The sequence below is a fragment of the Bactrocera oleae genome, chromosome 2 (assembly GCF_042242935.1).
Source record: "Bactrocera oleae isolate idBacOlea1 chromosome 2, idBacOlea1, whole genome shotgun sequence".
In the NCBI taxonomy this organism is placed as follows: domain Eukaryota; kingdom Metazoa; phylum Arthropoda; class Insecta; order Diptera; family Tephritidae; genus Bactrocera; species Bactrocera oleae.
In genome coordinates this window covers 76416474-76430742 of record NC_091536.1, presented here as the reverse complement: position 1 = coordinate 76430742, position 14269 = coordinate 76416474, and the positions used below count along the sequence as shown (strand labels likewise).

At 34.2% G+C, this 14269-nt stretch overlaps 3 protein-coding genes across 3 annotated transcripts in view; 1 reads left to right on the top strand and 2 right to left on the bottom strand.

Moving 5' to 3' along the window:
* LOC106621474 (LIM domain-containing protein A) overlaps positions 1 to 14043 on the top strand; it is a 91672-nt gene extending 77629 nt beyond the window's left edge. Inside the window, exons 3-4 of the mRNA XM_036368546.2 lie at positions 8768 to 8825; positions 8951 to 14043. Of these exons, the coding sequence (XP_036224439.2) occupies positions 8768 to 8825; positions 8951 to 9096 (204 nt within the window). The 3' untranslated portion in view covers positions 9097 to 14043. The remainder of the gene's footprint in view (positions 1 to 8767; positions 8826 to 8950) is intronic.
* Positions 1886 to 3739, bottom strand: LOC106623634 (membrane-bound alkaline phosphatase). Its single transcript, XM_014243220.3, has 2 exons — positions 2349 to 3739; positions 1886 to 2294 (listed from the first exon to the last, which is right to left on the bottom strand). The coding sequence occupies exons 1-2, from the start codon at positions 3573 to 3575 to the stop codon at positions 1947 to 1949; spliced, it is 1575 nt and encodes a 524-aa protein (XP_014098695.3). The 5' UTR covers positions 3576 to 3739; the 3' UTR covers positions 1886 to 1946.
* LOC106623635 (membrane-bound alkaline phosphatase) lies at positions 5043 to 6839 on the bottom strand. Its single transcript, XM_014243221.3, has 2 exons — positions 5562 to 6839; positions 5043 to 5494 (listed from the first exon to the last, which is right to left on the bottom strand). The coding sequence occupies exons 1-2, from the start codon at positions 6789 to 6791 to the stop codon at positions 5144 to 5146; spliced, it is 1581 nt and encodes a 526-aa protein (XP_014098696.1). The 5' UTR covers positions 6792 to 6839; the 3' UTR covers positions 5043 to 5143.
* Positions 14044 to 14269: the final 226 nt, after the last annotated feature.

Below are 14269 nucleotides of genomic sequence, written 5' to 3'. Positions count from 1 at the left end.
ACCATTTTAGTGTGCACTTTTCACAATTTTTATGATTGTTCCAGTTTCCCTGCACTTGGGTCATTCAGCTGCAGTCGAGGTGTTGCCACAGCGCATGGAAACACATATCGATTAATGAATATTCATGTTGTGAGCAAGTCTCCTACTCCTTTGCTCTCTGCCGTGCGTCAACTGTTGCGACTCCTGCCAGCGTTGCACTTTTGCATTGGCAGTTTCCTTTATGACCTGCAATAATAGCTTGAAACCATAATAATAAAGTTCAACGGCAATTCTTGTTCCCGGTTATGTGTGTGTGTGATTTTGTATTTACTATCTTAGTAATGGCAGTGATAATCGGTGAGGTTATCTTAATGTTAATTTGCACCAAAATGGGTTTGCTCCGTTAGCAATTTGTGGCCAGCAATTTACTCGTATTACATAGTATGTATGTGTGTGTTTTTTGTGTTTAGCTTCTACGTTCGTTCGTATTTTGCATACAAATTGAATGCTGTCAGCCACAAATTGAAGGCAGTTCGTCTATCAAGCATTTATTGCATGCAAATGTGGCATTTGGCTAACTGTAATTTTCATTTTTGACAGAAAGGCATACACACAGTGTGCGTGTCGCTCAAATAATTTTTATTTTTGAAAAAAGTTTTATTCACATTTTTCATTTAGAGACGGAGTATATTAAAAAATTTTTAATTTACTTGGTCAGAGGTTGGTTCTCAATTTTAAAAACTACACCAATACGTTATACACCCCGAGTGTTAATGTCACCAGACCTATTTGTTCAAAGTCTATAGATATATAGTTTTTTCAAGTGTTTACCGTGTTGATACATTATCTAGATATTCTTTTAGACGGGGATAAGTACTTAGCACCACCGCTAAATGACGCCACTATTTCAAAAGAAATTTACAATCTTGAAGTACATTCCTGTAGATTTCAGCCTAATCGAACCCTTAGTTTGGAAGTTTAATGTAGATGGATAGTTTCTGCAGCGTTTCGTGGCTGTTGATGTATGATGAATCTACTGGTATACATCAGAAACTAAGGAACAGTCCAAACCGTGAACTTCACCCGACGAAATTACCCCAAAAAATGCGAAGTATATTCCATCGGTTGAAAATGAAATGGCCACGGATCCACAAGGTGATATATAATATATCGACTATCGGTAGAGGGATAAAACTATCACAGAACTCTACTATGCCGAATTATTGAACCAATTCGAAGTCGAATCGCAGCAGAGCGGCCTAATTCGGAGATAATAAGAGTGCCCTTTTCACATCTCTGTCATTGCCACGGCAATAAGATTACATTATATAACCTTTACAGACCTCCAAAAACATATTTTTCAGAAGGGTTAAATAAGTTAAAGCATCGCTAAGAAAATGTTCAAAAAATATACGATTTCATATATAGACTGAACATCTATCGGATCACCCTTGATTACATTAGACAAAATAATTTATAAAAGAATTGTAATAGGTTTTTGCTTTCAAAGTATTAAATTTCCACCTTCTGAAATCGATTGCTCTTTTTTCGATAATAATTTATCATAAAAAAGACTTCTACCAACTGTTTTTGTCAGAAGGTTAAAGACAGGTGATAGCTATAATCTTTTGGACAAAAAGCTGTGCGATCATTTGGGCCCAAGCAAAAAGCTTACATCGTTTATGAGTCGAATATGGAAAGGCCTCACTAAATTATCGAGGGCAGTTCTTAGCTCTCTCCACAATTTTTTACTAAACTTCCTGCCCTGAAACACTCAACAATGGATTTAGTGTATCTCTTTTCACTCATTAGTGTTCGCCTGTACTCGGATTTACCGCCACTCTGAGAACAATCTATTGACAGAAACTGCACATTGTAACTCAACTCTAAAACACATAGTCCAAACTTATAAAAAATAATAACAAACAAATACACTCAGGTATATTTCACAAAATTCGTAAAATAAATCAGCTCTCTGTAGAACATGCCTTTAAACCATTACCCACACATGAAGCATAAGCCATCATATGGGGAATAGTGTTTTGATCATAAACACCAGTGAACAAATGAGCCCAAGGACCCGAAGCGAACACAGCCACATCGTCACCACCATGTGTCTCCGAATCTAATGGAATTGTGGAGGGGAACGCATCACGTGGTGCACCCTTTATCAAAGTGGTAGGATCGCGGCGTTCGTGTTTCTCGACATCATAAAATTTCTCATAACTCGGACCGTTTGCATAACTTAAGGTCATGTAGGGCTGACCATCTGAACCCTTTGATGGTGCGCGCCCAAAAATGTCATTGCCTCGTACCTATATGGTAATAAGTTTATTAAAAAATAAATTAATATAAGTAGAAAGAATTACCGCATAGCCCGAATAAGTCATAGCGTGCGAGTGATCAGCGGTGACCACAATCAAAGTGTCCGTTTCGTTGGTCAACTCGCGCGCTATTTGTATGGCCTTGGCGAACTCTAGCGTCTCATCCAAAGCCAGACGAGCATAAGTGTTATGATGACCATGATCGATGCGACCACCCTCAATGAATATGAAGTAACCCTCATCGTTGCGACTCAGAAACTCTATAGATTTGCGGGTCAGCTCCGCCAATGTGGGTTGATTGCTTTGCTCTGTCGTCTCCAAATGATATAGCATGTGGCTGTCCTGGAAAAGTCCCAGTAGGCGATCCACTTGTGTGATATTCAAGCTATTCAATTCATCAAGCGTCTCGACATAAGCATTTCGACTGTTCTGCTGCTTATACTCCTCAATCAAATTACGTCCATCGCTACGTATACCGTTCGCATACAAATTCGAGTCTACGAACTCACGTCTGCCACCACCCAATATAACGGATAGTTTGCTTCCCACCTCGCCATGCATGAGCTGATATGCGATGTCCTGCACTATGCTGTCAGCACCACAATCACCTTTTACCTCCCTGTCATTCTCCCAGTTGCGGTCGGCAACATGCGCATATACGCCAGCTGGTGAGGCGTGTGTTATCCTGGTGGTAGTCACTACACCTGCCGATTTGCCGGCATCCAGCGCCCACTTGGCAATTGAGTTAACATGGTTTGTAACATTCGGTGACTGGAGACAGTCTGTACGGTCTACACGACCACTAACGCCGATGGTGCCACCGATTGCTTTGACGCCGCACAGGTATGCGGTGGCCGTGGACGCAGAGTCAGGTACAATTTTATCCACATTGTAGGTGCGTGATAGACCTGTATGTGGGAACGTTTCAAAGTAGAGCGACTTTTCTTCACCGCCTAGTAGATTTCGTGCAGCAGAGTGTGTGGTAATACCCATGCCATCGCCCAGGAACATAATCACATTTTTGGCGATATTTTGGTTAGGTGGAGTATGTAGCTTCTCTTTCACGAACTGCTTACCTTGGTCCAACCAATACTCTGTGTTATCTTCACCTGCAATTCTACTTTGAGCTGTAAGTCTGCCGCGATCGCTGAAGAAATCCGGATGCATGCGACTCTCCCGACAATCCTCATCGTCCTGCGCGCAAGCAGGGATCGTATGCGCAGTCCGCAGCAGCAGACAACATACGATTCCGCCGAGTATTAGTCGCGACATAGCTAACGAGTTGTGAATAAATGATTAACTATCGCAAGGTTCGTCTTGAAACTATTTAAGCACCGTTAATGATATAATTTCTTTTTATTTTGTAAAGCTACTGTGTTTCTCGAATGTGCAAAGGCTACGATAAGGCGGACACGTGAGAGACCAGTGCTGCTTTATTAGTGTGATATTGAGACATGTCCCAACGAGACTTTCAGGTGATTTTTCAAGTTTCATACTTTATTCTTCCAATAATTGGTTTATGATCACCCGAATCTTATCAACTACCCCAAAACATTCCGTATGCTGTTATTGAGTTAGTTATCTAATTAGTCGATATAAAAAAGTTGTGTTCTTACAGTCACAACCACACCTTTTCAAATTCAGGCCAATAAAATGGTACGTATTTCATTTAAAAGCTTACTATACGAGAAGGGTTTGATAATGTTTTGATTATGTGATTGGTGGAAGAGGGCAAAGAATTAGGTGATTAAAAGCTCGACTGTTGATATTTTATTCATATAAAATGGAATACTTGAAAGAAGATAACTTTACCTTTTAGAGGAAACCCTTCGGGCTCGATATAATCAGGAAATTCGGCATAAATTATTGTCCAAGACAATGTTCACTTATTCAGATCGGACCACTATAGTAAGTAACTGCCATATAAACTGACCGTTCAAAATCACTATAAATTTTTTTTCTAAACCCTTTATGCTATGGAGATTGCACCTGTAAACGGTATTATAGCTTCGGTGCAGCCGATCAAAGCTTTTCTTGTTTTCTCTGTCATTAATGCGGCTTAATCTTTCTACCTGCATTTCTGCATTTCAAATAACACTGAACGTTATTTCTTTGAGTTGACTATATAAATAGCTTATAGTCAATTTACCTATCATTCGAACTGACCCCTTTTATTAGTACGTCATAATAATACCCACTGTAATGAGGTATGATTAATTTGCTAAAAAAAAGCTTCCGTCAAATTATTCCAAATCTACTATGGTGTTTTCGTTGCTGGTGAAAGACCATATTAAAACTGATTTGAAGAAAGCTCAAGTTTAGCTGCAGTCTAAATGGAAAGCTCTTAAAGTTTGGTCAAGTTAATATTCTTTTTTTAATTCATCATTTTGCCAAATTGTTAACTCTAGTCCTTTTGAGATAAACTACTATTATTTTCCAAAATCGTTTATTGTTATTTACATTTCAAAAGGGTAATTCTTCGATATATAGACAAAATATGAACAAAGCAAAAGCAGAAAAAGTTATGTTATCTTAATAGCTTTAAAGAAGCCCGATATTCTATTTTAAATCGCTCTTTTTTGGCAACATATTTAGACCAGTATGGGAGTGCCCTAATATCCACTCATTACGCTAGTAAAAAGCATAAAAATGGTCTGTCGCAACGTAAATGCCCTTCAAGCCACTAACGATCAAGCAACTTACTAATACTCGGCGGCTTAAAATTGATTGCGAAGTGAATTTGGTACTAAATCTAAATCTTTTTATTAAATAATAATTATATTTTATATTTTAAGTTAAAATATATATATTTTTAATAAAATATATAGATTTTAAGAAACCTAAGCCACAGCCGTGGAGCATATCGTCAGACCGTCAGACAAACACGAAGCATAAGCCATCATATGTGGTATGGTATTTTGCTCGTAAACGCCAGTAAACAAATGAGCCCAGGGACCCGAAGCGAATACAGCAACATCATCACCACCATGAGTCTCCGAGTCAAGAGGTGCGGTTGCGGGAAATTGATCATAAACATCACCGGTTATAAGGGTAGTTGGGTCACGACGCTCTTTGTTTGTAAGATCGTAGAATTTCTCATAGCTCGGACCGTTCGCATAGCTCAAAGTCATGTAAGGCTTCTTGTCATCGGATGTAGCAGGTGTGCGACCAAAAATGTCATTACCGCGGTACTGTAGGGAAAAGGCAGAATGTGCAGGTTTTTATTGAAAAAACGTATAACTGAACGTCTTAACTTACTGGATAACCGGAATAGCTGAAGGCATGCGAGTGATCAGCAGTGACCACAATCAGAGTGTCCTCTTCGTTAGTCAACTCGCGTGCTGCGCTGATGGCTTTAGAAAACTCGACTACCTCGTCCAGTGCTATGCGCGCCATATTGTCATGATGCGCCGTATCGATGCGTCCACCTTCAATGAAAATGAAGTAACCTTCTTCGTTGCGGCTCAAAAACTCGATAGCCTTCCTTGTCATCTCCTCCAGTGTTGGCTGCCGTGAGTTCTCATCGGTCTCCAAGTGATATTGCAAGTGACTATCACTGAAAATACCCAATACGCGATCCACATTGCTGAAGTTCAAATTATTAAGTTCAGTGCGCGACTCAACGAAGGCATTTCTGTCACTAAGATTCTTATATTGATCGATTAAATCAAGTCCATCGCTACGCGTGCCATTCGCATATAGTTTAGTGTCAATGAAATGTCTCTTGCCACCGCCCATCATGAACGACAACTTGCTGCCCACCTCGCCATTAATTAGTTGGTAAGCGATGTCCGACACTCCGCTGTCAATGCCACATGATGCCCTCACCTCGCTATCATCCTCCCAATCGCGATCGGCTATGTGCGCATAAACGCCCGCTGGCGAGGCATGTGTAATTCTTGTCGTGGTCACAACGCCGGCCGACTTGCCAGCATCCATGGCCCACTTGGCAATTGAGTAAACGCGATTGGTGGTATTCAGCATAGCCGCACAATCCTCACGTTCCACCTGTGCGCTCACACCGATTGTGCCTTCCATGGCCTTCACGCCGCACAAGTACGCAGTCGCGGTATTCGCCGAGTCGGGCACAATTATATCGACGGCATAAGTTTTCGATAAACCAGTGTAGGGGAATTGCTCGAAGGATAAGTATTTCTCCTCACCGCCGATGAGATTGCGTGCAGCCGAGTGCGTGGTTATGCCCATGCCATCGCCCAAGAACAAAATCACATTTTTAGCCTTTTGCGTTTTCAACTTCTCGGCCAGTTTAGTTTGGATGAATTCCTTGCCCTGATTGCGCCAGTAATCGTTCGTGTCTTCGCCATCGATTTTGCGTATAAATATTCTACCCTGCGGCAGATCATCTAGATCGGGATGCATGCGACTGTCGCGGCATTCCTCGTCATCGCGGGCGCATGGCGGCAGCGCCAATACAGCGTACAGCACACAAGCGAGTGTGGCTAAGAAAAGTGTGCGTCGTGCGTACATGGTGTGCTATGTCTTGAGTTAAAAATCAACTGAACCGTGTTGCTCAAAATTTCTTCGGTGTTGTGGACTTTCTCAAGTATAAGTATAGCTATAGATACATAAGTACAATATTAAGATTTATTGTTAAAAAAATACTTGAGATATCGGCGTTTCGCGTTTGCTCGTTTACTGTCAGTGATTAGATTAGGTATTTAAGGCGATGCAAGTATATTTTTTGCGAAGTTTAATTTTGGTTTCCAAAACATTCGATTTGTTGTTGTTGCTTTTCGGAGAAATTGAATACACGTAATTTTATAATATTTGTTTCTCGTCTGCATTTTTGCTGTAATTGAAGACAACTGACACTTCCGACCAACTATTGATTCTTGTGAGAAGTTTTTTCATTTTGGAAATATGATCGGTGGCTCCAAATATCATGCCCAGAAATATCCAAAACTATTAAAAAACTAAAATTTTTTATATCAGCTTCGATCGGGATTTCAAACTGCCATCCACTAAGGAGATAATGAGGAACTCAAAGCACTTTGCGCTCTTCGTAAAACATAATAAATACTTGCTATACTATATACTATATAAATGCAAGTTTTTGGAGTCGTATGATATTGGGAGTCCATCGAGAGCATTTTAAAATTGATTGCGCACCATTTATTCCCAAACTTATAAGTAGTTATATGTCAGACAATAGAAGTACATATCACTCAATTGATAGATATTAGGGCATTGATTAAAATGATTAATGGTTTAGTTTGATATGACAGACCAACTACTTAATGCGAAATATTGATAAGAAAATATTTATGGTTTGAGAAAGCGCTGCATTATTTACCAAACGATTCTTTAATTGTTTGTAATTTATAGTATTCGTCTTTTCTAGGTGTTCCTCGTCTTAGCCCTTAATAATCGTTCTATTATTTATAACAGCATAAACGGTTATTTGGTAGTTGTTGATAAGTAGATTGGTACCGAAAAATAATAAAAAATAAATAAGCAAATAAGCAAATAAGTTTAGAAGCTTATAGATTCTGTAAAAAGACATTCTAAGCAATTGTTTGGAGGGTAGCTGAGTGTTTAATATACGCTTTTTATACCCTGTACAGAGTATATTAACATATATAAATTATTAATGTGACGAGTAGAGGCGAGCTTATCGATGTTAGAGCTTATCTTTAAGTTGTTGAGATATCGATCTGACATTTTGCATACGTCCTTTTCTCCTCAAGTAGCTGTTTATTTGTCAGAATCACCGATAAGAGACCACTACAGGCTGTTATACAAACTGACCGCTCAAAATCAAGTTTTTGTATGGAAAACTTTTTTATTCGACAAGATATCTTTACGAAATTTCTCATGGATTTTTACACAAGCAAATCAATGATCAAACTCAAATTAAAGTTATTTTTATACTCTTTTATGTTATGCCTGTGAGGGGTATTAAAGCTTTGAGGCAGCCGTAGTTAACGTTTTTCTTGTTTTTATTATCGATTGTCCGATTAGATATTTTTTTGCTTACCGTGGTCTGATAATTAACGCATGTCTTTTGGTTGGACGTTTGTTTAGACTTCATTTATGTTTATAGCTAGGTTCTTCCAACCTAAGTCTAAATAAACAAAAGGCTCTATAGCTACACTCTGTGTTCGAGTTAGTTTATTGGCCTTTGTTTTTCCCCTCTTATCTCGAAAAATATTGCAATGTTTCGGTAAAGTATATGTTTTGTATCGGTTGACAAATTAAATCACATTTAAAATTGTAAATAATAATAAAGAAATTTGAAAGTTTCGTTTTTTGGCTTTTATCATTTTGATATTGCAAGTGCTCTCTCATGAGGTTAGTGAAGCGTTTACAGGAAATTGGTATATATTATTTATTCTCTTTAAATTTTTTGATGTCTCTGAGAGAGACTCTAAATGATTTATTAACATATTTCACGTCTTTGCATTGAAAACTCTAAATTATGTTTTTATTATGTATATTTTCAGAAATATGTAAGCGAATTATCGACAGTGCGAGATTGTGCCACTGAGTGTGTTGAGAAGGGTGAGTAGATTCAAATATTTTTAATATATTTCTAATATGTATGCTCATAGGGTGTATTCATTATTAAATTTTTGAAAAATTTTAATTATCTTGCTGACATTTTTTGTGTATTTGTGCATTTATAGAAATATGGGAGACACAAACTTATTGCTGTAATACCGACGGCTGCAATGGCTCCAACAATTTGCAGATCTCAAAACCTCTACTATTATTACCGTTACTATATTGTGTCTATAAATGGTTGACAGTCGCTTTCAATGAGCGGCATTAAGTTGAGGAGCATGCGTAGAGAGTGGTGAAAGGGTTAGGCACTAATAATCATAAATATGGGCATGTAATAAAACGAAAAATAACGGAACGTAGTAAATTAATAAAAATTAACTTGTTAAAAACTATTTTCTTCAAAAGAAAAAATTCTAATATTTGTGTGATTTTTCATCTCGTGGTTTAAATGTCCAAAATTTTTGTGCAAGCTAATTGGATATTTCGATATTCTTTAGGTAATTTTCAAAATAAATTTTCAAAATAAACTTTGAAAATTTTTGGATACTTTGCATTTATGCTCTTTAATTATTGTACTTTTAATAGTCTTCCCGATAAAATGTTTAGTAGAAATATATAGAAAAGCGAAAACTTAACACAAGAACAAATCGGAAAATTTTTAAAAAATATCAGAATTGAGTAACAAGTGTAGGGGAAAACCAAAAAATAAAGTACATTATATAAATCCGAATGTTGAAAATCTTGCGATTTAAGTAACCAAGAAGCATATTAGAACAAATTCTAAATATAATAATGCAAATAAAAAATACAATACATACATATATATACATATATAGTTACAAAGATATGTAAAGCAAATTTCAGCTCATAGCAAAAACATTTTCGTAATTGAAAGCATACAAATATTGAAATATATTATATAATAAGAGCTAATAACTAAAGAAAGTAAGGTAAAAGGAAAAGCTAATAATTTACAGTTACTCTTATAAAGCATAATAGCTAAATTTAGAAAGAGTTTCATCAATTTTAAAAATTCATTAACAACTTTTTTGCGCCTAAAAGTAGATCACGACATTTTCAAAAACAAGTCATACAAAACTATTTTGCAACATTTATTTAACGAAGTAAGAGTTTATGAAGCATACTATTGTGCGCTTGCTATATGTTTTTATAATTTTAGGAAATAAGCGACAATTATTCTATGCCGTTAGTCATATATTGCGCAATCAATCGCCTCGCCTTGTTATATTTTGGGGCTGGCAGAGGCGGTTGCTTCCCGGCAATATAAAATGTAGTATGCTTTGTGTATTTTCTGCATCATTTAATGTTCTATAATTTACTTTTCATAAACAACTTTTCTAAAATTTACCAACTAATTATATGAAACCAACACAAATATATATTCTAAAAACGCGCAATTTTTAAAAGGCAACACACACCTATTAGAGACACTTTCTTAAATAAACATTGAACTAGTATCCTGTTCCAATAGGGAAAAGAAAATTCGAAATTACTAAACGCATTCGGTCATTTTCATTATTGAATTTTAAGTGAAATATTTTAAAATTTCATTAGTAATTTAAATCTAAAAGACATAAAAGCTAAAATACAATATTGAAAATAAAAAAAGTAGTTTGTTAGGAAAAATACCTAGGAGATGAAGTTAGAACAATATAAATACGCAACGAACTACCACTAAATCTCTGAGAAATCGAGCAGTTTCAAGGCTTATGTGCGCTCTCTGCGGCAGGTATTGAGCGGATTGGCGGTAGTGAGTGGCAGCTGAGGTGAGGTCTAATGATGTTGTATACTTTTATGAGTTTAGTATATAATTTTGTGTCAATTCTATAAATCGAACTCGAAAAGATGAATCAAATGAAAAAAGATATATTTACTGACGAATATTTGGCATATTTGAGAATATTTGCTTGCAATATGACAGACCACACTATACTCGTACTTACGTTATTTCTTGTTCAACTTTGTATGGGCGTATGGCTTAACCTCTCCCTTAATAAAAATTATTGGAGTTTTTTTAAACGAGAGACCGACTTTTGTTTCAAAATGTTGTAGGAAATGATATACAAGGTGAGCTAAATCGATATAATTGATCATTGAAAGAAGAGTTTCTTAAGTAGCTATCGCTCCTTGTTCTATGCTTAGGAATAGTTACATTGGGAAAAAATACTTGATTGTATATACATGATATAAAATTAGTTTAAATATTTGTTTAAATTAGTGAGTTTAGAAGGCGTAATCCAACTCAGCTATAATCAATCGGTGTCATTTTAAAGCTATGGGGAAAATGGGTTTTTAGTTTAGAATCTCTGGAACTGTTGCGAACGAAGAATTTGAAATAATAATATATTTCCCTATCAGAACTGCTTGAAATATCCCAGAAATTATATGCTTTATTATTAAAACTTTCCTCTTTCAAATTTATTTTTTATGACATCATTAAAGCGCTCTTCTGATAAAAGATATATGATTAGAAAAAATATTTCTGCAAAATTGGCTATGCGTTAAAAGTATACCATACAGGTTAGTAAGTTAACGGAAAGTTTCAGGTTTTGTTTAAAAATTGGATATTTAACAAAAAATTAAAATAATATATTTATTATCATTGTAATATTTTGAATATTTATACAAAACAATTTGAAATGTAATGATCAGAAATATGTCTTCATTCATTTGTCATTACGGTTTATAGTTTAATTTTTACTATAAATCATATTACCGTTAAAAACCCCTCAGCTGCTTTTTCAGCTAAGCAATAATAGGAACAGAGCGAATTCTCTCAACAAACCCTATGAAACTGTACAAGAAATTCTAAATTATTGTTTAACTAAATTTAAACAAAAAAATTAATGAAAAATATTGTAAGGTAATAAGCAAACAATTTGTGCTAACACACATTTGAATAACAGAATAGAGAAAATAAAACGATAAAAAAATTATGCAAGTATAAATAATGGCAAGGAAAAAATTCGCTACTACAATATACACATGTAGAAGAAAGCAAAAAACAAAAAATGATTCGCGGGTAGGCAAAATAAATACTAACAACAAAAAGAAAAAAAAAACTGCAAAGAAAAATCTCACAAAAGGTGCATCAAAACATTTTAACATATTAAAAATACACAAGAAAATATTGAAAAAAAGAAACATAAATAAAAGCACACTTCTTTTTTAATTAGATTTAAATTTAAGGCTTTCACAAATTCTTAATATAAAAAATAAGATTGAATTGATACAAGTAGTAGGGCAATAGCAAAAAAAAATTTTGAAAAAATTACATAATACATACATACGAACACACAGTTAATTAGTGATAAGTTAAGCATCGAATCATTAGCATAAAGCCTATTGATAAAGCAAAAAAGAAAAACAAAAAAGAAGAACAACACAGCAGATACGATTTAAAGAAGTAATAATAAATGTATTAGTTCCTTAACAAAGCAGCATCAAGAAGGGATAAAGAGACGAGAAAATTTGCAATAATTACCATATAATTAATGCATGTTAATAGCCATAACAATAACAACAATATGCAGCAGAGCATACATTAAATTCAGCATTAGCAGTTTTTAAGTACGAATGAGGTAAATGGCAGCCGCAAAGATTTTTTAATACGCGATAATTAAATTTTTATAATTTTTTTTCTTTAATCAGCTTATGTCATGCTTTAAGCTGTTTTTATTTTTAATTTTTTTTTTATTTTTAAAGAGAGTTTAGTGAGGTATTGTCGTTTTTTGCGCGCCGCAATTTTAACTAATTATGTAATAATCCACAATATTGCGCAAATTCTCCACATATTTCTCATATTATTTGTTTTTATTGCACATAAGCTTCAATAGAGGACGCTGGTGCATGCTTCAGTGTACACATGGACCATATAAACACACACATGCAAGCGCAGGTCTTAGCGAGCAATATGGCAATGTGGATTCGCCTGCATGCTCCTCACAGCGCATCCTCTGTTATAGAAAAAATAGTTATAAAAAAATATTGAAACAAACCCAATAAAAACCAAATTTGAACTACAACAACAACAATCAGAAAAAGCGTTCAAATGTGATGTAACGACACATTAAATTAATTCAATTCAATTAAATTAAACTAAAAAAATTTTTTGTTATCAAATAAAATGAACACAAAGAGTAAATAAGCTGCAAAAAAATAAATTTATTGCAAAACAAATAACAATAGTGTGAAGAAATAAAATATTTTATTACTATATATAATTACATGCATACATGTAGCTGCGATTATATATATATATATATATATATATAACTTTCTATATATTATTATCTAAAAGTATTATTATTGCTATTATTATTCTAATTATTATTAACTATTATATTGTTATACTATATTGATTAATATAATGTATTAATGTATATGCGCATTACCAACACACACACAGCGTTCATAAGTATCTATATATATAAAAGTAATTTCAATGCTGATACTCATTCCAATGCAATTACCACATGCAATAACAAAAATATTTAGTAAATCAATACATTTAAATAAACAAGTGAAATATTTCAAAATTCAATAACATTTCCTTTTCCGCTTAAATGCTAAAAAACTAACGGCATTTTTAAACATTCACGCATAATTAACAGTAAATAAATGGCTAAAACATACAAGGCGTTTCCGCATAAAATAGTAAAAAAAACTCATAATAACAACAGTACTCAACAATTGAGTAATGCATATACATAGAGTTGTTTGCATATAAAAAAATAATTTATCGTTACAGCGCAATAGAAAACACAGTAGGTGCGAAAAGATAACATACATAGCAATACACAAATACGCGTAAATACTAATAAATAAGTTTGCTGCATAAGGAAAAATATTAAGAATATAAAAAAATAAAAAATTTATGAATAAAAAAAAGAATAAGTAAAACTCTATAAAAATAATAATATGAAAATAAATAATAATTTGAAAATAAATAAATTTGAAAATAAATGCTAGTTTGAAAATAAACTTTAATTTAAAAGTGCATAAAAAGTTGCAAGAAAACAAAATAATGCAACTAAAGTTCACCCAGTTCAATCACACACATACACACATGTATACACATGCAAATACACTTACTCTCCCATGCGCAAAACTAAACTATAAAATAACTGTAAAAAATTTCATGTAAAATGTTTAATTTTGATTTTAGTAAAATAAAATTCAATAAAAACGAAAATGAATATGAATTAATTTTCAATGGATACACCGTTAGTGGGGTGAATATGTGCGAAATGAATGAGCGTAAATTTGTTGAATGTGTAGCATTGAAATATTTTTCGATATCACTTGCATTTGTTAGAAAATCAGATTGAAAAGGTAGCATTAAATTCGCAATTTTTGGAAAAAAATATTTCTAACATTTTCCAAACACGTTTTTGCGAATTTTTTTTAAGATTAATAGA